This window comes from Manis pentadactyla, chromosome 15 (assembly GCF_030020395.1).
Source record: "Manis pentadactyla isolate mManPen7 chromosome 15, mManPen7.hap1, whole genome shotgun sequence".
Taxonomy (NCBI): domain Eukaryota; kingdom Metazoa; phylum Chordata; class Mammalia; order Pholidota; family Manidae; genus Manis; species Manis pentadactyla.
Window position 1 is genome coordinate 68,804,353 of NC_080033.1, and position 26,109 is coordinate 68,830,461.

The 26,109-nt window shown below is 48.3% G+C and overlaps 1 protein-coding gene across 2 annotated transcripts in view; it reads left to right on the plus strand.

Moving 5' to 3' along the window:
- Positions 1–26,109, plus strand: part of ATP2C2 (ATPase secretory pathway Ca2+ transporting 2) — a 71,976-nt gene that overhangs the window by 42,350 nt on the left and 3,517 nt on the right. For both annotated transcript variants that reach the window (XM_057493264.1, XM_036909395.2), the window contains exons 12-23: positions 5,080–5,204; positions 5,354–5,451; positions 6,315–6,416; positions 7,362–7,451; positions 9,760–9,861; positions 11,597–11,753; positions 13,074–13,244; positions 14,034–14,131; positions 14,226–14,276; positions 15,338–15,504; positions 24,973–25,041; positions 25,125–25,241. In XM_057493264.1, coding sequence (XP_057349247.1) covers positions 5,080–5,204; positions 5,354–5,451; positions 6,315–6,416; positions 7,362–7,451; positions 9,760–9,861; positions 11,597–11,753; positions 13,074–13,244; positions 14,034–14,131; positions 14,226–14,276; positions 15,338–15,504; positions 24,973–25,041; positions 25,125–25,241 — 1,347 coding nt within the window. The remainder of the gene's footprint in view (positions 1–5,079; positions 5,205–5,353; positions 5,452–6,314; positions 6,417–7,361; positions 7,452–9,759; positions 9,862–11,596; positions 11,754–13,073; positions 13,245–14,033; positions 14,132–14,225; positions 14,277–15,337; positions 15,505–24,972; positions 25,042–25,124; positions 25,242–26,109) is intronic.

The following is a 26,109-nucleotide window of genomic DNA, read 5'->3' on the forward strand; positions in this document are numbered from 1 at the left end:
AAAATGCCCTGAAGTTGATGGGGGTGATGATGGCACAGTTCTGAATATGCACTGAATTACATTCTCCAAAAGGGTGAATTTAATGGCATGTGCATTATATCTCAATAAAGAAAACAGAAGAGAATAGAGCAGACAACCAGGAATGCTGTTCTTACAAGCATCCTTGGGGCCTCTCTAATTTATATATAAAAGGTAAGCTGTTTGCAAACAACTGTGTTGTAAATGTCAGTTAAATAAATTACAGTGATGCAATTCACAGTGCCTTGGGCAGCCCACTGTACATTGGGACATGCAGGTCATGGGGTGCTGCTTCCCCAGTGTGGGCAAGACAGCCCTTCTTTAAAGGTTAGGGTGTCCATGTCTCTGGTACACAGTCAAACGTGTCTGTATATAAATGAATGAATGTACACAGTTACCAGGCAGTTAGCAAGAGAATCAATTCAAATGAAGGTTTTAAAAATTCCAAATGCCTATTTTTCAGTCACATTGCACTATGTGCATTAACTGAGGGGCAGGTCAGCAAAGCCAGCCTGTGGGCAGGTGTCTGTCCTATTACACATGTGTTCAGTAATTACTTTTTTAATGAGTGGAAACTGGGAAAGTCTGTCTGGTTTTAGATACTTCGCCATTCCTTAACAAACACTATCTCATTAACACCAAATCCTGGGGCCATGAAAAAAAAAAAAACCTCAGGTAAAAAAGAAGAGTTGGTTTAGAATATTATGAAGTCAGAAATCAGAAGGAACTCACATGTGAAAGAAAAACAAAAGCAAAACACAAATGGTAGATATTTGGAAAACCCCATCTCAGACTAAATCTGAGTCAAAAAATAAAGTCCATCCCTCCCTTAAAAAAAAAATCCTCTAATGAGACCAGATGTTCAAACAACATTGGAATATCTTAAAAAGACAGCTCTCAGTATAAAGAAAGCTTCACTAACAGTTAATTGTCCTTAGGTTTTTGCTTTAAATAATGTACAGATAAGTGGATTCATACCAGGGTTTGGGCTTTCTCCCCCAAACTCTTTGGAACCATGAAAATAAGGTCACTGTGCCACACAGATGGGCCTGCTGGAGTCCAGGCCTTTTTCCCCAAAACATGCCAGTTTTGAGTGGTGGCGAGTCACATTTTGCTAGTGGCTGTGAGAAAGGGCTTGCTAAACTCTAGATAACGGAGCAGAGGCTGAATGTACAAGGTCATGACCTCAAGTCAATTGGGGTTTCCTAACTTTATGTCCTGATATAGGGGCCATGAAGCATGTGAAAAAAAATGGAACCATCTTACAGAGCTTTCCGTATTCAATCACCCTTCTGCGCTCAGATCTGTTCTATTTTCCACATGGTCTAAGTGCGTTACCTGTGCGGAATCCCTCAGGCTTGGCGTGCTGTGCAGGAGACCAAGGTGTGGGCAGCTCCCTCCGGAGGCTCTAGGGGAGAGTCTGCTCCATGCCCTTCTCATAGCTCCTGGCATGGCTGGTGATCCTGGCATTCCTTGGTTCGTGAGCATCCCTCCCATCTCTGCCTCTATGGCCACATGGACTTCGTCCCTGCTGGTCTCTTCTTCTTTTAAGACACCAATCATACTAGACTTAGGGGGATACCCTAAGGACTCAACTGGTCACATCTGCAAAGACCCCATTTCCAAATAAGGCCACATTCATGGGTCCTGGGGATCAGGACTTCCAACATGTATTTTTTTGGGGTCACAGTTCCCCCTACTACTGGGCAGGGGCTGCTGAGGTCAGCGGAGGAGAAAGAGTAGAGAGATGCATCCAAGGAAGTAGGAGCTGGGAGTGGGAGGGGCACCAACATGGGTGCTGATGCTGCCAGGGTTTTGACGTGGTGGAGAAAGAGCTTGGAGAGTCAGTCCTAGAATCTTGGGGAAATCGCAGGGAGCCTAACCAGGGGCCTGTGATGCTGTGACAAGGAGGGGAGCTCACGTGGGACTCATAACCTTGGTTCATCACTGCTTGGCTGCAGATAGGCAGGTCTGCATATCCCAGTCTGGGAAGCTGAGGTTCAGGCTAACACGCTGGCCCACAGTTACAGAATTAAGGGGCAGAAAGACAGACATCAAACCCACCACATTCTGCCCTGCAGCCTGCGTCCCTGTCCGTGCCCCTCGCTGCCTCTTGGGCAGGGTAGGACGTCTCCACACGCCACCACTCCCCTCTCTCTACCCCCTCTCTCTACCCTCCGCAGCCTTCAGCCATTGGTTGCTTTGCCCTGCAGATACCTGTGCAGCCCCTGCTGGCTCTCTTTGTATCATGCAGGGGAGCCTGCAGGCTGGCAGGGGGAGAAGAGGGGGAAGCAAATGTAAACAACTCAAGTGAGGTTAATAAGACAATCACAGCTCACAGTCAGTGCCTCAAAGGAAACATTTGCAGAGAGAAAGATGAAAAGGGAGGTAGGAAGGGACATGCCCTGAAAAAGCGGCCTGGAAGGTTTATCTGAGGAGCTGAAGCTGGAGAGATGAGCAGTAGCGTGCTGCGGGGAGGGCAGGAAGCGCGTTCAGGCAGGGCTGGGAGGTGGCATGTCTGAGGGGCACCCGGAGGAGACTGTGCCTGGGCTCCGTGCACAGAAGGTGGTGGTGAGTCGGTCAGTCAGGGGACAGACCACAGAGAGGCTAGGGGCCCTTTTATCTCCCGATTCTAATCATGTCCTCAGAATACCTCTCAACATGGCATGCCAGGCCATTTCTACTATTCTTTTGGAGCAGAGAGATGGACAGTGTTGGCCATTCTTGACCCAGAGACTGAAGGTGACAGCAGGTGTGTGCCAGCTCGTCACAGATGAGGGGCAGGGAGTGGCGGGGTGGGCAGCTGGCTTCTCTGTGGGATATAGTTGGTGTGAGAGCTCGAGGTGAGGGCCGGCACCCTGGAAGGGCGGGTCTGGGGAGCCGGCGGTCTGGGGCTTCAGCATAAGAACGTGAGGGTCCCTGCTCACCCCTAGCTGGTGCCCCAACTTGGTGGTCTGGGCAGGGCCTGGGGCTTGTGCTCCTAACAAGCTCCTGGGGTCACTGATGCTGCCAGTCCAGGAAGCCCGCTCTGAGCAGGGAGGCTGTGACTAGAAACCACCCCAGTTGGGGCTCTAGCAAGGGGCAGGGCCTCAGAAGAAGGCTGAGCCCTGGGAAAAAGTGTGGGGGACAGCACTCAGGGGCTGTGATGCGTAAGAACTTCCCGAAATAACAATGTGTTCCATTCCCACCTTTACAAACCATGGGAAGTTCTGTGAGCCAAAGAGACTATTAAATATTTCCAGGTAAATAATAGTAAAGGCTCCCTTGAGCATCCCTGACCTCCCTCCACAGGGCTATTCATCAGTCATTCCTGATCCCTTATCTCGGCCTTCCCTTTCTCCTTGGTCACCCCACGTGACCCTGGCGTGCCTGCAATTGAGAGAAACTTAACCTGTTCATTTCACTCGTGACTGTCAAAGGATGAGGGTTTTCAGTTTTTAAGCGGAATTAAAGCCACTGGAAACCACTGGATCAGAAGGTAGAAATGGTAGGCTAACCGGTGAGAAAGAGATTCTCTGAAATAAATAAAATGAGAGTTGTCCTTTTAAAAACTCTATCCTGATGCCCTCTGCCTTGAGTGACATTCAAGATAACCAAAGGTGTACCTGCTTTTCCTGCTGCATTCTAATCTTTATCAGTTTGTGGATTAATTTTGTATTATGATGAAAGAATCCAGAGAGTATAAAAACACCCTTCCGAGTCCATACAGGAGAAAGTCCCCAACCTAACCCTCTGCAAATGTTTGCTTAGGTAGTCTTGTCAGTTGGCGCCATAAAACCGGGAAAGCCAGCTTGCTGTCTCCATAGAAACCGGGCACAATCCCTTGACCAAATTCAGTAATCTTGGTTTATATGACTTGCCCTGAATGCTCCATTGTCTTAGGGGGAAAGGCCACCTTCCATGTACCGTATTTCTTTGATTCTAACATGCACATTATTTTTTACATTTTCACTTCTCTGAGAGTAGACTGCTTCTTAAACGTGATGCGGTAAAAACCCTCATGACGAGGGTCTGTTGGTGGTCTCCCTTAACGGCACGCAGTGAATGGTGCCTCTCACAGTCCCAGTGTCTTAGATCGGATGAAATATGATAGCTTGTGTGACTTGGGTTGACCGGTCATCCTCAGCCAGGCTTTCTGATTACGAACCACCCCGTGTCGAGCGCCCGCTACGTGCGAGGCCAGTGCAGTCCAGACCTTTGCTGTTTATCCACTCATTCCTATTCGTTCATTCAGCAAATATTTGCCAAGTGCCTGCCTGGCCCTGGTGGACGTCCTGGTGTGAAGGGGGAGCCTTGGTGTGGGGTGTGGTGTGGTACTCACCGCACAGCTCTGCACAAAAGCACCATGTCCACCACTCCAGTCTGCACCCAACTCTTCAGCCTCCCCCATTGGCCCAAGGTCAGTGGGAAGCCCTAAACCAACCCTTAGTTTCATCCAGGCCTGCTCAGGAGTGTGGGACAGGGGGCCAGTCATCCCTGATGTTCTGGATCCGGAATCGAGACAGAAAGAGTCCTTTTTCTGCATCCTATCACACGCTGATACATGCCTGCAGGAAGGCATCCCAGGGCGCAATTTAGATTCCCCAGAGAGAAGCCCATTGGTTCAGCCTGAGTCACATGTTTGCCTCTGCACCAATCAGCCATGCTTTTTCAAGGGTCCCCAGGGAGGACCCTCTGAACCAGAAAATTTTACTTCCCACTTATTGCCTGATTCTGGAAATTCTGTTCACAGGGCCCAAAGGCTTCTCTCTCTAATAAATGAAAGCAATTTCAATACATAATGTACTTAAAGAGACAAAACAACTGACAGACTAATTCACACTAAAGTGTGGGTGTCTGTTAGGTCCCTTCCCAAGAATAGGAATCTGCAGGGAAAGAGCTCAGAGCAGTGTCTGCTGAAGGAGACAGACACCTTCTGAGGTTGGGAGTGGAGACTAGAATTGGGGACACTGGGAGCACCAGAGGCAAGCTTCAGCAGGTAAAAATGCTGCCGAGCCCAGCTGGGATCCCTCTCGCCCTTCAGTGGGTGTTAAAGGTCACCCATCTGGCCCTTTGCTCCAGCCTGGCTGTGGCTGCCATTCCAGAGGGTCTGCCCATTGTCGTCATGGTTACGCTGGTCCTGGGAGTGCTGCGGATGGCCAAGAAGCGGGTCATTGTGAAGAAGTTACCAATCGTGGAGACTCTAGGTGAGGGACTCTGACTGGTTGGATTCTCATAAACTGGATGGGATGGGATGTTCAGGCGCCCCCATGACTCAGCCGGGGCACATCAAAAGCCTGAGAGTTGGTGGTGCCAATTTCTCTTTCTGATAAACTCTGGTGTTTCCTGGGGCCAGGTTGCTGCAATGTCATCTGTTCTGATAAGACGGGGACTCTGACTGCTAATGAAATGACTGTCACCCACCTTGTAACGTCTGATGGATTCCATGCTGAGGTGGGTCCGTGTGCATTCACAAGGTTCAAGGCAAAGGTGTGCCCTGCCAGACGCTGTCCATCCTAGAGAAAGCACACGGAGTCTTCCAGAAAGCAATACGGAAGAGACAGATATGGGTATTAAATGGCTTTCTTGCTACAAATAGCAGTGAAGAGCATGAATGATTCAAAGTAGCCACTTTTATTTTTTTTAATTGTACCTTTTAATAGTAACACATCACAAAATTTAGAAGCTAGAAAACAGTTATCCATAGCTTCCCATAACTAACCATGATCAGTCCATGTGTGTTTTTCAGCTGCTCTCCCGTGCGTCTGGCACAGTTGTAAGGTCCCTGAATGTGGGAGTTTACATCCTGCTATTTTTTTCACAAAACTTTCCAGACCAAGGAGTCAGCAAAGACAGCTCAAGGGCCAGCCGCAATTTTCATAAATAATGTTTCGTCGGCCACTCGCCTTTGCTTACAGGTCATTGATGGTTCCTGTCCCGCCACAGCCTCAGAGTTGAGGCGTCACGCTTACAGATTGCATGGGCTGCAAAGGCTAAAACATTTGCTGTCTGGCTCTGCAAGATGTTTGCTCACCTCTGTTCTGGAACATAAGCACCCTGCCAGGCTATTACTTCATTCTCCTAACATAATCTTTCCTGTCTGCTTACTGGCTAAGTAAGCCTACTGCAACTTACCGAAGCACTCAGGGAGGTGCTCTGATTAACACATCATCATGCATGGAACGTCTTGGTGCTCAAAGACTTGCTCTTGGGTAGGATTGTGTCCTTGGGTAGGATTCCAGAAAAGAGATTATGGGTCAGCCGGGAGAGTATATTTTTGACATGTAGGGACAGCTTTGTGTGGATTTGCCCTGCAGGTCAGCGGTGTTGGATACAACGGCAAAGGGGCCGTCTGTCTTTTACCCTCGAAGGAAGTCATTAAGCAGTTTTCCAACATCTCAGTGGGGAAATTAGTGGAGGTAAGTGTCCAATGGGCCTCCATGGAAATGTGCGTTTAAAATGGAGCTGGTGGGGCTTCTCTCTGGGAAGAGCAACAACCGTTGGATCAACTGGCTCTCAGGGGCAGCTGGGCCATCCCCCAGGGATCAGCCTGTCCCAGTGGCCCAGAAACAGATGGAAACGTGGAGGTGAGAGAAGAGCTAGAGCTCCCCATGCTCCTCCTGCCTGCTGGAGGGCTTGGAGTCGCCTGCACAGAGAAGGTGCTCAATGAATGTCGGAAAACCAGCGCGCGGTAAATGCCCCCCTATCGCGGTTGCTGATGGAGTAACACTGCTCATCCTGTCACAGGCTCCCCATCCTCCTCACCTGGCGGAGGCCCCAGCAGGTCTGAACCCTTGTCTTCCATGTTTACTGAGCCTGTGAAGGTCCCAGCTCCATGGTGGCCCCGGGTAATCAGGGCACCCCTGCACGCCAGTCCTAGGACCTCGGCTGTGCAGATTAAGGAGTGGGCTCAGAGAGGGGTCAGGAGTGCCCAAGGCCACCCAGCCAGTGTTTGTTTCTGTTCTTTAAATCATTGTTTTAAACTGAGGTATGTTATATGCCATGGAAGTCCCCCTTTTAAAGTGTACACTTCAGTGCATTTTCAACAGTCACAAAGTGCAGCCATCACAACATCTAACTCCAGGACATTCTGTCACCCATAATTGTGGGCGGTCACCCGTCACCCCACACCTGTGTCCACCAGCCCACCTGCCATCCCAAGTCACCTTCCGACGGTGTTAGCCATCAAATATTTGCTGTGTTTGTTCTGAGGAGCAGGGACTCTGATGTACTGGAAGAGTAAATCTTGTCCCCAACCCCAGCCCCCAAAACGGGCCAAACCTTCGGTGTCTGCCTTGTGCATTGCCTGAGTGAGCCCAGGACCCCGTGGGTTTTTAACCAGACATGGGGAACCCCCCTTTCAGGCAGGCTGCGTGGCCAACAACACCATCATCAGGAAGAACACCGTGTTGGGACAGCCCACGGAAGGCGCCCTGGTCGCCCTGGCAATGAAGGTAGGCACGGCCGCCGGGCCAGTGGGGCGGCCTTCACTTGGAGCCCGGCTGGTAGCAGACTGCAGCCTCCATTTGAGCGGCTGGGGGGCGAGGAGGTCAGTAATGGTGGGAGAAAGTAGCCCAGACCTCCTCAGGCCGTCTGCCGGCTGGAGGGAGCAGTGGGTCTCTGAGGGGGTGTGTGGCTCCAGGACATTCTGCAGGTCTCACCCCTGCCTGGGACCCCCTAAGAATCCTCTCCGCCCCCCATGGCTCAGACCCTGTGGAGGTGTCCGGGAGACAGAGGAACAAGACCCACCTAGGGGCCCCCACCCAGGCCTGCTCTCACCGAGGCCCCGCCCAGGGTCTGCCTCTTCAAGCTTCCCCTTGATTCTGGCTCAACCATTAGACTGTGAGCTCTGTGCCCGAGAATCGCCCCCTCTGTGCCTGGTGCCAGGTCCAGAACGTGGCCCACAAGTGTGGGAGGGATGGGTGGACGGCCGGCTCCACTTTGTGCACAGGGACAGATAACAGGAGGGGTCTGCTCAGACTCCCCATCAAGGCAAAATCACACTGCCTGTCTGCAGCCACCCTCTGCCCGCTCCCAGCAATGCCCAGCTCCGCAGGCCACCTCCTGGCCAAGAGCCTCCACCTGCCCATCCTCTCACAGCCGACTGGGATTTCCTCTTCAGGTTCACTTCGGTCTCCAAGCTCACACAGATGGCTGGCTTCACGTGTCCCACTGTCGCGCCTCCTTCTGTCCACCTGTCCCTCTCCAGGCCCCCATGTCTGCCTTCTGCCCTCGGCCTGTGAGGCTCCAGAGGACAGTGCTGGGCAGGCTGCAAATGGGGAGAGGGGGCCTCTTTGGTCAGCCCATGGGCAGGTGCGCAAGGTTTTGTATTCTTCTCCACATGGAGACAAAGTCTCTTGAGAATGTCAGCAAGACCAAACGGAAGCAATGTCCCTTTAAAACAGAGCAGAGCCAGCCCCACTCCACAAGCCTGGCTGCCCAGCAGGGAAGGGACAGCTGGCCAGGCTGTCACTGCAGGAGCAAACCCGTGCAAGGTCCCTGCCCTGCTTCCACTGCTGGCTTCCCATGCAGCCTGTCCAGAACAGGCTTTCCAGAACCCCCCTTCCCTTTACATGTCATGAATTAATTCTTTTGTTGGCCTAAACTGTTGAGGGGGCCTGGTTTGGAATTTCAGACTATTCCTTTTAGAATAAAATAGGTAATAATTGACATGTATTAAGTGCTTCCATGTGCCTACACGGAGCACTTACTACCTCCCGTCCAGCACCCGAGGGCTCGGGCCCAAGCTTTCTACCTTTTCTCCATCATTGCTTCCTCCCCGGTTTCTTTGTGCCGCAATGCAGTTCCATAACCTTGGTGGTTAGAAAAGCAGAAATACATTCGCTCACAGTTCTGGAGGCCACAAGTCCAAAGGCAAGGTGTGAGCCCGGCCACTCCCTCTGCTCTGGCTGGCACACCAGGCCTTCCCTGGTTTGGGGACACGCCGCTCTGACCTCAGCCTCCAAGGACACCAGTCACATGGGATTAGGACCCATGCCAATGACCTCATCTCAACTTCCTTATATCTCCAAAGAACCTATTTCCAAATAAGGTCATATTCACAGGTACCGTGGGGGGTTCGGGGGGTTAGGACCTCAACACTGCAGGAGCAGTGTTTCGGAGGGACGCAACGCAACCCGTAACACCCTCCTAAGGAGACTTTTGTCTTAAGTACTCTCCCTGTGAGATTTAATGTCACAGATACACTGTGTATATATGTGTTGTATTCATATCTGTGCTTTACACAGAAAAGGAGGTTTCTTTTTCCCACCCCCTAAGAACCTATTTTCACCCCTTGCAGGACAGTGGGACACACAGGTTAGGACTGGTTTATAGTTGGGGAAACTGAGGCTTAGAGATGGCAAGTACCTGGCCTGAAACCTGTCAGTGAATGTCGGGCCTGGCAAGGATCCCAGCTGTACCAACAGGCCGCCCACTAAGCCAGGGGCTCCTTTCTGGGAAATTGCTGCATCTTCAGGTCTGAAACATTCCTCCTGGCAGAAACCCCACAGGCGATTGTTACTAAACAGGTTTCAGCAAGAAGCTGTTGCAAAGACCATCTGGTTCTCCCCTGAAACAACAGAAGAGCCATTTTTTTCTCAGTGGGAGTTTGGAAAGCACGGGCCCTTTCTCTGTGAGCTAAATGCTTGGCTTTCTGTCTGCCAGAGATGGTTTGAGTATTCAATAATTTAAATGGGCTGAGCTTTGCATCAAGATTGGTTTAGGATGACTCACTGAAAGTATCTTGTTTTGTTATCCTAGATGGGCTTAAGCGATATTAAAGATTCATACGTGAGAAGAAAAGAGATTCCATTCAGTTCAGAGCAGAAGTGGATGGCGGTAAAATGCAGCCCCAAGAGCGAGGTGTGTGTGCTTCTCTGCCCCTTCCCGCGCCTCCTGCCGACAAAAAGCAAGATGCAGGCTCAGCTTAGCGTTTAGCTCCTTCTGTGAGGTTCCAAAAACGTGAAAATACAGCGGATAGCGATCAAACATTTGGCTATCTGCGGTTCTCTTCTTAGAACTTTATCTGAAACAGCGCTTCTCAAAAATTGAGGTCCCTGGACCAGCAGCATCAATCAGCAACACTGGGGAATTTATAAAAATGCAGATTCTCCAGCTCCACCCTGGAACTCCTGAATCAGAAATTCCAGAGGTGGGAGCCAGGACTCTGTGTGCTGGGGATTTTACTGATGTGCGCCTGAGCGTGAGACTCACTGGCCTGGGATGTAGTTATTGAGTAATTACTACTGGAGTGACTCCATGCCCCTGCGGGTGCCATGGACCCCCGATGCTGCCTTGGGAGTCCCGAAGGGGGATCTAGGAGGCTCATCCCAGCATCCACCGCAAACGGTGTGAGCAGTGAGCTCACACATACACACATGGACACACATGTGTGTTGCACCTTGTAAGTAACTGGAGGAATAGATACCAAATATCAGCGGCTTTCCCTGGGTGGGGATCACAGCTGATTCCCTTCCTTCCCCCTCTCTGTCTCTTTCTTTCTTTCTTTTAAAATTTTCTGTAGCTTTTCAGATTTTCTACAATGGAGACCTTTTTTTTTTTTTTTTTTAAAAAAAGTCTTTTATTGCCTTCCACCTTTTCCTGCAACCCTTTGCTTCTTCCCCACCCCTCCTGGAATCTACCACCCCTTGCCCATGCAGACACCTGTGGTCTCTGATTCTGGGAGGGGGTGGCCTGGCCGGCTCATTCCAGGACTTTGTCGCAAGTGGATGGGTATATGAATATTTGATGCTTAAAAGGTTTTTTTTTTAATGTTTTTTTTAATGTTTTGATACCTTCGACTCATTTTTTACTACCCAAAGGTAATGATAATATATTATTATGGAAATGTGATGTAAAAATAATGGAAGCTCCTTATAGTTCTATCTCTCTTCCCTCCCGACACCCACCCACCCAAGGTGACCTTAGCAGTCTGGACCAGAGTATTCCAGGTTTTAAATGTGCACAGCAACACATGGGGTGGTAGTTTCATAACAAGGTCATGCTTTATATAGTGTTTGTATTTGGCTTTTTTCTCTTAAAATGATGTCTTACACATCTTTCCATGTCAGTTCATACAAGCTCATTCCCTGCCCACTGTGAGCTGGTAGGTGCCATGTGGATGCTGGGGAAACAGCAGGACCCCTGCTGACATGGCACCGGCAATGTGGGGCTTACAGTCTAGGGGAGGCAGAGCTTAACAGACACAGGAAACAGTCAGCTGCTCATTTAGGTGCATTCTTAGCAGCCAAGTGCAGAGGCAGACGAAATAGAGACGGTACCCAGCCTCGGGAGGCCCCGGTCTAACTGAACCAGACATCTGGCAATCACGCACCTGAAGGCGCTCACTGCCCTGGAGGCTCTGAGCGATGCTGTTCGCACGAGGATGGGGAGTGGGGGGCGTTCGGGTCAGGATCGGCCTCCTTCCTTTCTGGGCTCTGTGGGGGTCCACTGTGTGGATGTCCTGTGGCTTATCTGACCTGTCCTGTACTGTGAACATCCACCGTAAAGAACCCCGATGTGGGCGTGGATGAGGCGACGGTCCCCATGAGCCGAGGCAGCCAGTGACAGTTGGGTTTTCCTTTTTGTCCCTTCCAAGGAGCAGGAAGACATTTACTTCATGAAAGGGGCCTTTGAGGAAGTGATCCGTTACTGCACCATGTACAACAACGGCGGCATTCCCCTGCCACTGACGCCCCAGCAGAGGTCCCTCTGCCAGCAGGAGGAGAAGAAGATGGGGTCGCTCGGCCTGCGGGGTCAGTGCTGGCGTCCCAGCCCCGAGCCTGAAATTCGTGTGTGACCCTGACTTTTCAAGTGTCTTAATGCAGGGCCCTTATGGATAAGGTGATCGATCCGAAAGGCAGGCAGGCGGTGGTAATGGAAGTAAAGCAAGCAGGGGATTGTACGGTCAGATGGGGGACAGGGAGCCCCAGCCCAGCCCCTGAACGACACCCGTGAGTCCAGATGTGGTTCGTGTGCGTGAGGAGAGGAGGAACCCGCCCCGCCCCACCCCCTGCCCCGGGCTTCTGGCATAGGCCAGAAGCATTGATTTTCTGGCTTGGTTTTCCCTCTCACCTTGCTGTCAGGAAAACCCAGCGCCCTTCTAGATCAAGGCAGACATTTCATTCCTTGGCCATTTCCAACTTTCGGCACCAGAGCTGATGCTTTCCCTGCCGAGCTGAACATTACAACCCAAGCTTCCCAGAGTGTCATTTGTTGACCTGCCCGTTTTCAGAGAGTGTGTTTAAAGACCCCTGGAACACTTGTGCTCCCCTGGGACAATGAGAAGGGGTGGGCTTGCTGTACTGGTCTCAGTTGCCTCGGTTTTCCCCTTCCGGGAGCAGGAATTATACATCGTGCTTAGGGGTGCACGGGGTGCGGACACGGACGCTGGCCGAAACACAGCCGAGCCCCACGGGGCGGGAGGGCAGCTTTGCAAGCGGGAGGGGCGGTGCCCTGCTAGAGGCAGTGTGGGACTGAGCAGGGGTACAGCTGGAGCCTCCCCTCCACCGCCCCCTCTGAATCGGGCAGGTGACAAGGTAAGGCCAGTCCACCCGCTCTCACCGCTCATGCCCAGGAGCCCTGCCTGGCCTCCGTGCCACTGAGAGTCGAGGCCAGGGAAGCCAGCAGAGATGCCCCTCCCCAGCCCACCCCCACCCTGCCCCTGCCCCCGCTGGGGTTGCCCCGGGTACGTGTCCTTACCTGTTGCCGTGAAGGGCAGCACCATGAGGGCAGAGCCAAATGGGAGGCAAGGACTGTCACAAATGGCCCACCCATGCCATCCCCCAGCTTCTCTTGTGTGGCGGGCTTGGGCCTTCACTCCACCCTGGATGAGGGCCTTACCCTCCGCGGGGTACGTGGTCCCTAGTGCCGCTCTGTGTTGGGACAGGCCACCCGGAGCTGCTGCCCTCATGGGCCTGATGACGGGGAGGAGCTCTGCCTCCGCTTTGCAGGCTGGAAACCGGCTGCCCAAGCTCCTCGCAGGCAGAGGGGGCTTGGGACCTGGGCCAGGGCTGCAGGGATGGACAGCGGTCCCCTCGGTCCCGTTAACCTCCCGTGCTTGGCTCTCTCCTCAGTGCTGGCCCTGGCCTCTGGCTCGGAGCTGGGGCGTCTGACATTTCTGGGTCTGGTTGGGATCATCGACCCTCCAAGGGCTGGCGTGAAGGAAGCGGTGCAGGTCCTGTCTGAATCGGGTGTGTCTGTGAAAATGATAACGGGAGACGCTCTGGAGACCGCCGCGGCCATAGGTGACTAGGGGAGTGAGCAGGGAAGGGTCTTCCATCCTTTGCGGAGGTGTCACCAGCTCTGGTGAACCTCTGACAAACTTGGTCAAGAGTGCTCACACCTACCTTCTGAGTGCTTAGAAAAGACTCTGACATTTGGGCACCAGCATTTCACCTTCCAAGGTGTTTGTAGCATGTTGGCAGGTTCTCCAAAGGTGGGGAGAGAACCCACGTGCACTGAGACCCCACTGTGCGCCGGGAGTTTCCTCCACCATCTCACATCATCTTTACAGGCAGCACCCCCATATACAGTTCTTACAATTCTAGTCTGGCTTCTGCCACTAGCTGCATGTCCTTGGCAAATCACTGAACCACTCTGACCTTCAGGCTCTTCATCAGCAGAGGGCTAAAAATCCTCCTACTACTTACTACTGTTATGAAGGCTGTCACCCCTTGGTTTTCTTCCCCCTCTGTCTTGAGCAGCCTGGGCCTGTGAATCAGACGACACCCTGTCAGGCTCCAGTGTACCACTGCCCAGCTCCCATGACCTTGGGGAAGTCACTTCCCTCTCAGTTTTCTCATGTTTAAAGTGGGGATAATAAGGTCTCTGTGCAACTTAATTCCATAGATGGAATCAAGAGCATGTAACATAGCAGGTACTCAATAAAAGGCAGTCATCGTGGTTTCAGGCTTGTAATTCTCTGTGGCCAAGGCAGGGACTGATATCAGGAAGACGGAATGAGGGGTAGGGACAGGGATCCCAGGATTGCGCCTTGAAGCACACCCTCGGAATGGAGTCTCCCTCCCACACAGGAAGGAACATCGGCTTGTGCAACGGGAAGCTAAAGGCCATGTCTGGGGAAGAGGTGGACAGCATGGAGCAGGGAGAGCTGGCCGACCACGTTGGGAAGGTGGGGTCCCCACAAGAGCTCATGGTGAAGGGCTGAGGGGGTGAGTTTCCAGCTCCGTATCCACTGACTCTGCTCTTCGTGTCTCTGGATGCAGGTGTCTGTCTTCTTCAGGACCAGCCCAAAGCACAAACTCAAAATCATTAAGGTAAGCTGCATGCCCCACAGTCCAGGTGCAGGGCGAGGTGACAGGCCCACTCTGTGCAGTGGTCCCGGGTCCTCATTCGCGGGAGCCTTGGCTGCTGCAAACTGTGGCTTTCTTCTCCAGGTGCAGGGCAGCTGCACCAGGGGTGTGCTTTCCCAGCCTCTGGGGAAGGGGCACCTGGGGGCCCTTTGTCAAGTACACTGAAAATAGGGAGTGGGAATTGGGGGTGAAAGGAAAAATAAAGAGAGACTAACCTCACTAGTCAAGTGTTCTTTGATCCTATTATTTAATTCCAGGCTTTAGTTTCCTCATCTGTAAAATAGGGCTAATGTGAATGACATCAACTAATCCACAAGGTTGGCCGGGGGACTAGAGAAACCAGGCCTGTGAGGCTCTTGGCACAGTGCCTGGCACCCAGCAGGTGCCCATGAAAGAGCTAATGTGATTTTCTAACTGTGCATCACAAATAAACCCACAAGTGTGGAATGAGATTCCTGCAAACCTGCTTGGTTTCCCACACACCTGCCTGGTTTCCCACACACCTGCTTGGTTTCCCACACACCTGCTTGGTTTCCCACATGTGTATACTTTGAAAATCTTCCCTTTAATTCTGTTGTGTATTTTTATTTTACATTATTTTTTGGAGTGTTTTAGTTCTACGGAATAAATCTCTATGCAAGTAATTTCTCAAAAGAAAACACACTTTGGGGCGCTGCATGGTTTCAGGGGACAAGCTACTAACCGCCATTTGTAAGTGATGATGGACACAATGCATGAGCCTTCCCTATGTGCTGGGGACCATCCTTGTCTTGGTTTATACTCACAACAGCCCTGAGGAGGAGGAAATGTTGCCCCCACTCTGCAGATGGAGAAACTGAGGTTGAGAGGTTCAAGACTTGCTCAGTTTCCAGAGCTAGTGCAGGTAGAGCTAGGATTCAGACTCAAGCCAGCTGACTCGAGAGAGGGGCCTCTGCTGTCGGCCACCCAATGTAAGAGGCAGGGCGTTTGGACAGAAGGATCTAGGTCTTCAGGCTGCAGACTTCACTTGCCTCCACTTTCCAAAGGCATTGCAGGAGTCAGGGGCAATCGTGGCCATGACAGGGGATGGAGTGAATGACGCGGTCGCCCTGAAGTCGGCGGACATCGGGATTGCCATGGGGCAGACGGGGACTGATGTTAGCAAAGAGGCTGCCAACATGATCCTGGTGGATGATGACTTCTCAGCCATTATGTGAGTTGCTCCTCTGGTGTTTTTTTTTTTTTTTTTTTTTTGTCTCCACATCTTTTATTATTATTATTTTTTTTAATAATTATTTTTTATTGAAGGGTAGTTGACACACACTATTACATTACATGAGTTTCAAGTGTACAACACAGTGGTAGAACATTTATATACATAATTCTAGGTTCCAGCTATCACCCTACCAGGCTGTTACAATATCTTGACTATATTCCTTATGCTATACCTTACATCCCGGTTACTAATTTATTTTACCATTGGAAGTCTGTCCTTTTTTTTTTTTTTTTTTTTTTTTTGTGAGGGCATCTCTCATATTTATTGATCAAATGGTTGTTAACGACAATAAAATTCTGTATAGGGGAGTCAATGCTCAATGCACAATCATTATTCCACCCCAAGCCTAATTTTTGTCAGTCTCCAATCTTCTGAGGCATAACAAACAAGTTTTTACATGTAGAACAAATTCTTACATAATGAATAAGTTACATAGTGAACAGTACAAGGGCAGTCATCACAGAAACTTTCGGTTTTGCTCATGCATTATGAACTATAAACAGTCAGTTCAAATATGAATACTCATTTGGTTTTTATACTTGATTTATATGTGGATACCACATTTCTCTCTTTATTATTATTATTTTTAATAAAATGCTGAAGTGGTAGGTAGATACAAGATAAAGGTAGAAAACATAGTTTAGTGTTGTAAGAGAGCACATGTAGATGATCAGGTGTGTGCCTGTAGACTATGTGTTAATCCAAGCTAGACCAGGGCAATAAAACATCCACGTATGCAGAAGATTTCTCTCAGAACGGGGGGGGTGAGGTTCTAAGCCTCACCTCTGTTGATCCCCAATTTCTCACCTGATGGCCCCCCTGCGACTGTGCCTGTCTTAGGTTGTTCCTCCCTTGAGGAATCTTACCCGTCTCTGGCTAACCAGTCATCTTCCGGGGCCATACAGGGAAATGTGAAGTTGGTAAGTGAGAGAGAAGCCTTATTGTTTGAAAAAGTTAACTTTTTACTTCTTTGCATATTTATGCCCTGTGGCTTCTATGCCCAGCATTTGTCTTGAGGTATCTTTACCACTTGGAAGAATTATGATACTCGGTAAATTTGATATGAGGCACGAATTCTATTTAAGGGTTGTAATTAGGAAGGAAGAAGAAAAGCTATAGAAGTAGCAGGCGGAAGAAAACATGGGAAGATTGATTATTTCTTTGATATATCTTCTTGTAGAGTAACTTCAGCATGTATAGGTTTTAAGCTACTACTTAAATTGCACACACACATTAACATAATAGGAGTATAGTTACATAACCAAAGCATATCTGTAATTACCAGCCATCTGCAGTGAAACCAAGAAAACCAGTTAGGCACCTTAGGCATTTGTGAAAACTTATCTATGATATGGTGGATATTGTCCAAATGAACTTGAACAGTCTGAGAGAAATCAGACAAATTAAAACAACCTATTCCTGGGGACTGTTCACATGCCATATGTTCTTTTAACAATAAATAGTTTGTAGTTGTAAGACTTTGGAGCGCTACAATTTGCACTTCTCCAAATTCTTGGTTGAGTTCCAACAGTATAGATCCAGTCCAATTTTGTTGTTTTACTGTATGCACAGGCCAGCTTAGATATCTCCTTCCTCATTCCCATGGCAGGTCCAGGAACTGGTGGGATGAGTGCATCTACAGCTGTAGCAGTGCGTGGATCTTTGTTGGGGTGTTTTGATGATCATCTTCTGGCATGAGTCTTCCAGAGGGTGCAGATGTTGGAAGTTCTTTTTCATATCGTATCTTAGTTCATTTTCGGGGTAGCCCAATTAGGCTTTGATCCTCTGTATAAACACAAACAGACCCTTTGCCTACACTTTTATATGCCCTTTATACCCTTGTGTAGAACTCATTGGAGGTTACCACACAGGAACTGCCGTTTTTTTTTTTTTTTTTTTTTTTTTTTTTTTTTTTGCTATCACTAATCTACACTTACATGACGAATATTCTGTTTACTAGGCTCTCCCCTATACCAGGTCTCCCCTATAAACCCCTTTACAGTCACTGTCCATCAGCATAGCAAAATGTTGTAGAATCACTACTTGCCTTCTCTGTGTTGTACAGCCCTCCCTTTTCTCCTATCCCCCCATGCATGTTAATCTTAATACCCCCCTACTTCTCCCCCCCTTATCCCTCCCTACCCACCCATCCTCCCCAGTCCCTTTCCCTTTGGTACCTGTTAGTCCATTCTTGAGTTCTGTGGTTCTGCTGCTGTTTTGTTCCTTCAGTTTTTCCTTTGTTCTTATATTCCACAGATAAGTGAAATCATTTGGTATTTCTCTTTCTCCGCTTGGCTTGTTTCACTGAGCATAATACCCTCCAGCTCCATCCATGTTGCTGCAAATGATTGGATTTGCCCTTTTCTTATAGCTGAGTAGTATTCCATTGTGTGTATGTACCACATCTTCTTTATCCATTCATCTATTGATGGACATTTAGGTTGCTTCCAATTCTTGGCTATTGTAAATAGTGCTGCAATAAACATAGGGGTGCATCTGTCTTTCTCAAACTTGATTGCTGCGTTCTTAGGGTAAATTCCTAGGAGTGCAATTCCTGGGTCAAATGGTAAGTCTGTTTTGAGCATTTTGATGTACCTCCATACTGCTTTCCACAATGGTTGAACTAACTTACATTCCCACCAGCAGTGTAGGAGGGTTCCCCTTTCTCCACAGCCTCGCCAACATTTGTTGTTGTTTGTCTTTTGGATGGCAGCCATCCTTACTGGTGTGAGGTGATACCTCATTGTAGTTTTAATTTGCATTTCTCTGATAATTAGCGATGTGGAGCATCTTTTCATGTGTCTGTTGGCCATCTGTATTTCTTTTTTGGAGAACTGTCTGTTCAGTTCCTCTGCCCATTTTTTAATTGGGTTATTTGTTTTTTGTTTGTTGAGGCGTGAGAGCTCCTTATATATTCTGGACATCAAGCCTTTATCGTATCTGTCATTTTCAAATATATTCTCCCATACTGTAGGGATCCTTCTTGTTCTATTGATGGTGTCTTTTGCTGTACAGAAGCTTTTCAGCTTAATATAGTCCCACTTACTCATTTTTGCTGTTGTTTTCCTTGCCCGGGGAGATATGTTCAAGAAGAGGTCACTCATGTTTATGTCTAAGAGGTTTTCGCCTATGTTTTCTTCCAAGAGTTTAATGGTTTCATGGCTTACATTCAGGTCTTTGATCCATTTTGAGTTTACTTTTGTATATGGGGTTAGACAATGGTCCAGTTTCATTCTCCTACATGTAGCTGTCCAGTTTTCCCAGCACCACCTGTTGAAGAGACTGTCATTTCGCCATTGTATGTCCATGGCTCCTTTATCAAATATTAATTGACCATATATGTCTGGGTTAATGTCTGGATTCTCTAGTCTGTTCCATTGGTCTGTGGCTCTGCTCTTGTGCCAGTACCAAATTGTCTTGATTACTATGGCTTTATAGTAGAGCTTGAAGTTGGGGAGTGAGATCCCCCCGACTTTATTCTTCTTTCTCAGGATTGCTTTGGCTATTCGGGGTCTTTGGTGTTTCCATATGAATTTTTGAATTATTTGTTCCAGTTCATTGAAGAATGTTGCTGGTAGTTTCATAGGGATTGCATCAAATCTGTATATTGCTTTGGGCAGGATGGCCATTTTAACGATATTAATTCTTCCTAGCCACGAGCATGGGATGAGTTTCCATCTGTTAGTGTCCCCTTTAATTTCTCTTAAGAGTGACTTGTAGTTTTCAGAGTATAAGTCTTTCACTTCTTTGGTTAGGTTTATTCCTAGGTATTTTATTTTTTTTGATGCAATTGTGAATGGAGTTGTTTTCCTGATTTCTCTCTCTGTTGGTTCATTGTTAGTATATAGGAAAGCCACAGATTTCTGTGTGTTGATTTTGTATCCTGCAACTTTGCTGTATTCCGATATCAGTTCTAGTAGTTTTGGGGTGGAGTCTTTAGGGTTTTTTATGTACAGTATCATGTCATCTGCAAATAGTGACAGTTTAACTTCTTCTTTACCAATCTGGATTCCTTGTATTTCTTTATTTTGTCTGATTGCCGTGGCTAGGACCTCCAGTACTATGTTAAATAACAGTGGAGAGAGCGGGCATCCCTGTCTAGTTCCCGATCTCAGAGGAAATGCTTTCAGCTTCTCGCTGTTCAATATAATGTTGGCTGTGGGTTTATCATAGATGGCCTTTATTATGTTGAGGTACTTGCCCTCTATTCCCATTTTGCTGAGAGTTTTTAACATGAATGGATGTTGAACTTTGTCAAATGCTTTTTCAGCATCTATGGAGATGATCATGTGGTTTTTGTCTTTCTTTTTGTTGATGTGGTGGATGATGTTGATGGACTTTCGAATGTTGTACCATCCTTGCATCCCTGGAATGAATCCCACTTGGTCATGGTGTATGATCCTTTTGATGTATTTTTGAATTCGGTTTGCTAATATTTTGTTGAGTATTTTTGCATCTACGTTCATCAGGGATATTGGTCTGTAGTTTTCTTTTTTGGTGGGGTCTTTGCCTGGTTTTGGTATTAGGGTGATGTTAGCTTCATAGAATGAGTTTGGGAGTATCCCCTCCTCCTCTATTTTTTGGAAAACTTTAAGGAGAATGGGTATTATGTCTTCCCTGTATGTCTGATAAAATTCCGAGGTAAATCCATCTGGCCCGGGGGTTTTGTTCTTTGGTAGTTTTTTGATTACCGCTTCAATTTCGTTGCTGGTAATTGGTCTGTTTAGATTTTCTGTTTCTTCCTGGGTCAATCTTGGAAGGTTATATTTTTCTAGGAAGTTGTCCATTTCTCCTAGGTTTCCCAGCTTGTTAGCATATAGGTTTTCATAGTATTCTCCAATAATTCTTTGCATTTCCGTGGGGTCCGTCGTGATTTTTCCTTTCTCGTTTCTGATACTGTTGATTTGTGTAGACTCTCTTTTCTTCTTAATAAGTCTGGCTAGAGGCTTATCTATTTTGTTTATTTTCTCGAAGAACCAGCTCTTGGTTTCATTGATTTTTGCTATTGTTTTATTCTTCTCAATTTTATTTATTTCTTCTCTGATCTTTATTATGTCCCTCCTTCTGCTGACCTTAGGCCTCATCTGTTCTTCTTTTTCCAATTTCGATAATTGTGACATTAGACCATTCATTTGGGATTGCTCTTCCTTTTTTAAATATGCTTGGATTGCTATATACTTTCCTCTTAAGACTGCTTTTGCTGTGTCCCACAGAAGTTGGGGCTTTGTGTTGTTGTTGTCATTTGTTTCCATATATTGCTGGATCTCCATTTTGATTTGGTCATTGATCCATTGATTATTTAGGAGCGTGTTGTTAAGCCTCCATGTGTTCGTGAGCCTCTTTGCTTTCTTTGTACAGTTTATTTCTAGTTTTATGCCTTTGTGGTCTGAAAAGTTGGTTGGTAGGATTTCAATCTTTTGGAATTTTCTGAGGCTCTTTTTGTGGCCTAGTATGTGGTCTATTCTGGAGAATGTTCCATGTGCACTTGAGAAGAATGTATATCCCGCTGCTTTTGGATGTAGAGTTCTATAGATGTCTATTAGGTCCATCTGCTCTACTGTGTTGTTCAGTGCTTCCGTGTCCTTACTTATTTTCTGCCCAGTGGATCTATCCTTTGGGGTGAGTGGTGTGTTGAAGTCTCCTAGAATGAATGCATTGCAGTCTATATCCCCCTTTAGTTCTGTTAGTATTTGTTTCACATATGCTGGTGCTCCTGTGTTGGGTGCATATATATTTAGAATGGTTATATCCTCTTGTTTGACTGAGCCCTTTATCATTATGTAGTGTCCTTCTTTATCTCTTGTTACTTTCTTTGTTTTGAAGTCTATTTTGTCTGATATTAGTACTGCAACCCCTGCTTTCTTCTCACTGTTGTTTGCTTGAAATATGTTTTTCCATCCCTTGACTTTTAGTCTGTACATGTCTTTGGGTTTGAGGTGAGTTTCTTGTAAGCAGCATATAGATGGGTCTTGCTTTTTTATCCATTCTGTTACTCTGTGTCTTTTGATTGGTGCATTCAACCCATTAACATTTAGGGTGACTATTGAAAGATATGTACTTATTGCCATTGCAGGCTTTAAATTCGTGGTTACCAAAGGTTCAAGGTTAGCCTCTTTAGTATCTTACTGCCTAACTTAGCTCGCTTATTGAGCTGTTATATACACTGTCTGGAGATTCTTTTCTTCTCTCCCTTCTTGTTCCTCCTCCTCGATTCTTCATATGTTGGGTGTTTTGTGCTGTGCTCTTTCTAGGAGTGCTCCCATCTAGAGCAGTCCCTGTAAGATGTTCTGTAGAGGTGGTTTGTGGAAAGCAAATTCCCTCAGCTTTTGTTTGTCTGGGAATTGTTTAATCCCACCGTCATATTTGAATGATAGTCGTGCTGGATACAGTATCCTTGGTTCAAGGCCCTTCTGTTTCATTGTATTAAATATATCATGCCATTCTCTTCTGGCCTGTAGGGTTTCTGTTGAGAAATCTGACGTTAGCCTGATGGGTTTCCCTTTATAGGTGACCTTTTTCTCTCTAGCTGCCTTTAACACTCTTTCCTTGTCCTTGATCTTTGCCATTTTAATTATTATGTGTCTTGGTGTTGCCCTTCTTGGATCCTTTCTGTTGGGGGTTCTGTGTATTTCCGTGGTCTGTTTGATTACTTCCTCCCCCAGTGTGGGGAAGTTTTCAGCAATTATTTCTTCTAAGATACTTTCCATCTCTTTTCCTCTCTCTTCTTCTTCTGGGACCCCTATAATACGGATATTGCTCCTTTTAGATTGGTCACACAGTTCTCTTAATATTGTTTCATTCCTGGAGATCCTTTTGTCTCTCTCTATGTCAGCTTCCATGCGTTCCTGTTCTCTGATTTCAATTCCATCAATGGCCTCTTGCATTCTATCCATTCTGCTTATAAACCCTTCCAGAGTTTGTTTCATTTCTGCGATCTCCTTTCTGGCATCTGTGATCTCTTTCCGGACTTCATCCCATTTTTCTTGCGTATTTCTCTGCATCTCTGTCAGCATGTTTATGATTCTTATTTTGAATTCTTTGTCAGGAAGACTGGTTAGGTCTGTCTCCTTCTCTGGTGTTGTCTCTGTGATCTTTGTCTGCCTGTAGCTTTGCCTTTTCATGGTGATAGGAATAGTCTGCAGAACTGGGACGAGTGACGGCTGGAAGGACTTCCTTTCTTGTTGGTTTGTGGCCCTCCTCTCCTGGGAGAACAGCGGCCTCTAGTGGCTTGTCCTGCGCAGCTGCGCGCAGACAGGGTTTCTGCTTCCTGCCCGGCTGCTATGGAGTTAATCTCCGCTGTTGCTGTGGGCGTGGCCTGGCTCGGGCAGCTACTCCAAAATGGTGGAGTCGCGTTGGAGCAGGAGCTGCTGGGAGGCTATTTATCTCCGTTAGGGGCCTCCCTGCTCCCTGCAGCCCAGGGGTTAGGGTGCCCAGAGATCCCGGATTCCCTACCTCTGGATTAAGTGGCCCGCCCTGCCCCTTTAAGACTTCCAAAAAGCACCCGCCAAAACAAAACAACGACCACAAAAAAAACAAGAAAAAAATTTTTTTTAATTAAAAAAAAAAAAAAGGTGGTCGTTCGTTTTTCTTTATTCTCCGGTGCCAGCCTCAGGCCTCTGCTCACCGGTCTTTCTGCCCTGTTTCCCTAATATTGGGGTCCCTGTCCCTTTAAGACTTCCAAAAAGCGCTCGCCAAAACAAAGCAGCAAAAAAGCAAAAAAAAAAAAAATGGTCGGGCGCTTTTCTTATGTCCTCTGTCGCCCAGCCTCCAGTGCCTGCTCACTGTTCTTGCTGCCCTGTTTTCCCAGTATCGAGGGCCCTGCACTCTGGCCCGGATGGCTGGGGCTGGGTGTTCGGCAGCCCTGGGCTCCGTCTCCCTCCCGCTCTGCCTGCTCTTCTCCCGCTGGGAGCTGGGGGGAGGGGCGCTCGGCTCCCGCGGGGCCGGGGCTTGTATCTTACCCCCTTCGCGAGGCGCTGGGTTCTCTCAGGTGTGGATGTGGTCTGGATATTGTCCTGTGTCCTCTGGTCTTTATTCTAGGAAGGGTTGTCTTTGTTATATTTTCATAGATATATGCTGTTTTGGGAGGAGATTTCCTCTGCTCTACTCACGCCGCCATCTTCCGCCCCACCCCCCTGGTGTTTTTTTTTAGTAGCAAACATGCCTGGCCTGGGGTAACCAGCTTCTCCCAGGGCCTGATGTGCTGGAGATAAAAGGGGCTCCTTCCAGGAGAGGGTAAAGAGTCCCCTGAGAGGGCTGCATCCTTTCCCTGGGAAGCATTCTTAAGGCTCATCACCATGGCAGGTGTCCCCAGCCCCACACACCACTAAAGTGGGGTCCTGGGGCCACCCTGGGGTTGTGGCACCTAGCACCCAGGGGGATATTATGGACATGTGCAGCAGAATCCTAATTTACAGCCCAGCATGCCTTTTAGGCCTGGATCAGGTGTGCAAAAAGAGGCACATGCCAGTGTGAGCTGCCACCCTGTTTATGTGAAACTCCTAGACTACCCTACGTTCAAGAGCCAGAAATACTTCAAGCCATTAAATATCATGTTTTGAAGAACATTTTAATGACACAGAAATGGTCATGCTATAATGCTACATGAAAACGGCTAAAAACGAATACGTTCAGTTTGAGTCTAGCATAGTGTTTATGCTGATATGTATATTTCATGCATTGAAAGAGATCAGACAGAAATGCCTAAATCATAGCACGGATCTGACGCCTCAGTTCTGAGACGGCAAATATTGAAGTTCGGTGTGATAACCAACTTTACAAAAGAGTCTTTGCTTTATAAATGGATTCACCATAGGAATCCTTAACCCACCTCCCCCTTAGTTAAAAAAAAAAAAGCAGTCATAAGACACAATTAAATAACTCCAGTTTTCGTTCTCTTGCTAAATTTTGTAGTTCAAAAAAGAAAGGGTTAGACAGTTTCCTGCATTTAATGACTCAAGATCAAGTTTTTCTAAAGGACTTTTGCAAAGAGCCTTCAAAAGCCTAGTAGATGATTTTTAACCCTTTGATTCTTCCCTTCCTACTGTGTCCCAGGTTTAACTGGTTCTTCTGTGCAAAGCTCTGGTCATGGATGCATCACTAAGATGCATTAGGCATGTCACCTGTTCTGGGAGAGGGCTGGGGTCTCCCGGCCCTGCTGGGGGAGTAATTTTCAGTCTGGACAGAAGGGCGATCATGGCTTGGGGACCAGTCCCCGGTGGCTAATGGCACCCGTTAGGACATTGTCATCCTCTATGGGTGTGTCCCCAGGAAAGCCAGTAAAGAGAACCAGGGGCCAAGCAAGGTGTCCCGTCTGGGCGACAGCATCACTTCCTTCAGCAGCTGATGGAGCTGGCGGAACCCTCCTGCCCGGCCCTTCGTGAGTAAACACTTTCTCCTCTCCTGCAGGAATGCAGTGGAGGAAGGCAAGGGGATTTTTCATAACATCAAAAATTTCGTCCGATTTCAGCTGAGCACGTAAGTTGCGGCCAGTGTTTGCAGGGCCTTGGGCGCTGTGTGTTGGCGAGCAGCCACCCACGTGCCCTGTGTGTGCCCCACAGGAGCATCTCGGCCCTGAGCCTCATCACGCTGTCCACTGTATGCAATTTGCCCAGTCCCCTCAATGCCATGCAGATCCTATGGGTCAACATCATCATGGACGGGCCGCCCGCTCAGAGGTGAGGCCCAGGGCCAGCTGCGAACACCCACGGTGCCACTTACGCCAGGCTCCACTATTCTATGCAGGGCATGTGGCTATAGCAGTGGGCAAACATGGTTACTGTCCCCAAGGAGTCCCAGAAAACGATTATAGCGCAGTGGGGCGGGGGGTGAGGAGGGAATGGAATGTGCTGCGCCAGCAGGAAGCACCTGGCCAGGCAGGGCGGGCAGGGCATGACAGGACTTCCTGCCCCACTGCCTGGAATGCTCTGCCTTGGCTACCTGCATGGCCCAGTCCCTCTCGCCATTCATGTCACTGCCTCCAAGAAGTCTTCCCTGATTACCATCAGCCTTCTCATTCTCAGTCCCTTGCCTGGCTTTATTTTTCCCTAGAGGGGAAAATATACATATATTTTCTTGTTTATCTGATTACAGTCAGTTTCCCCTTGAGAATATCAGCTTCACGGAGGCCACGGAGGCAAGGCTTTTGTTTTGTTCCCTGCAGGATGCCTCCTCTAACAACAGTGCTTGGCACATGCTAGGGGTTCAGTAAGTTGTCTGCTGGGTGAATGAATGAGTGGGTGAATGAGAAGGGAGTGTCCAGCCGGCTGAATGGTGCAGGAGCGAGAGGCCTGCCTGAACAAGCAGGGTACCTCACTGAGCACACAGTGCATGCCGTTCCAAAGTGGCTAACTGACTCCTGCTACTAATTTAACCACCAGTGACAGCTGTCGAGGGCAAGCGTCCTGTTCTGTGCCCCCACGCCCAGTAGGGGGTCACCTCTTCAACACAGTCTCCCTGGGAGCAGGGCCTCTCCCAACCCACCCACCCCTCGGTGCCCCCACACTGGCAACCGTGGGTCTAGCACCATCCTGCTGTCTTGGAGTC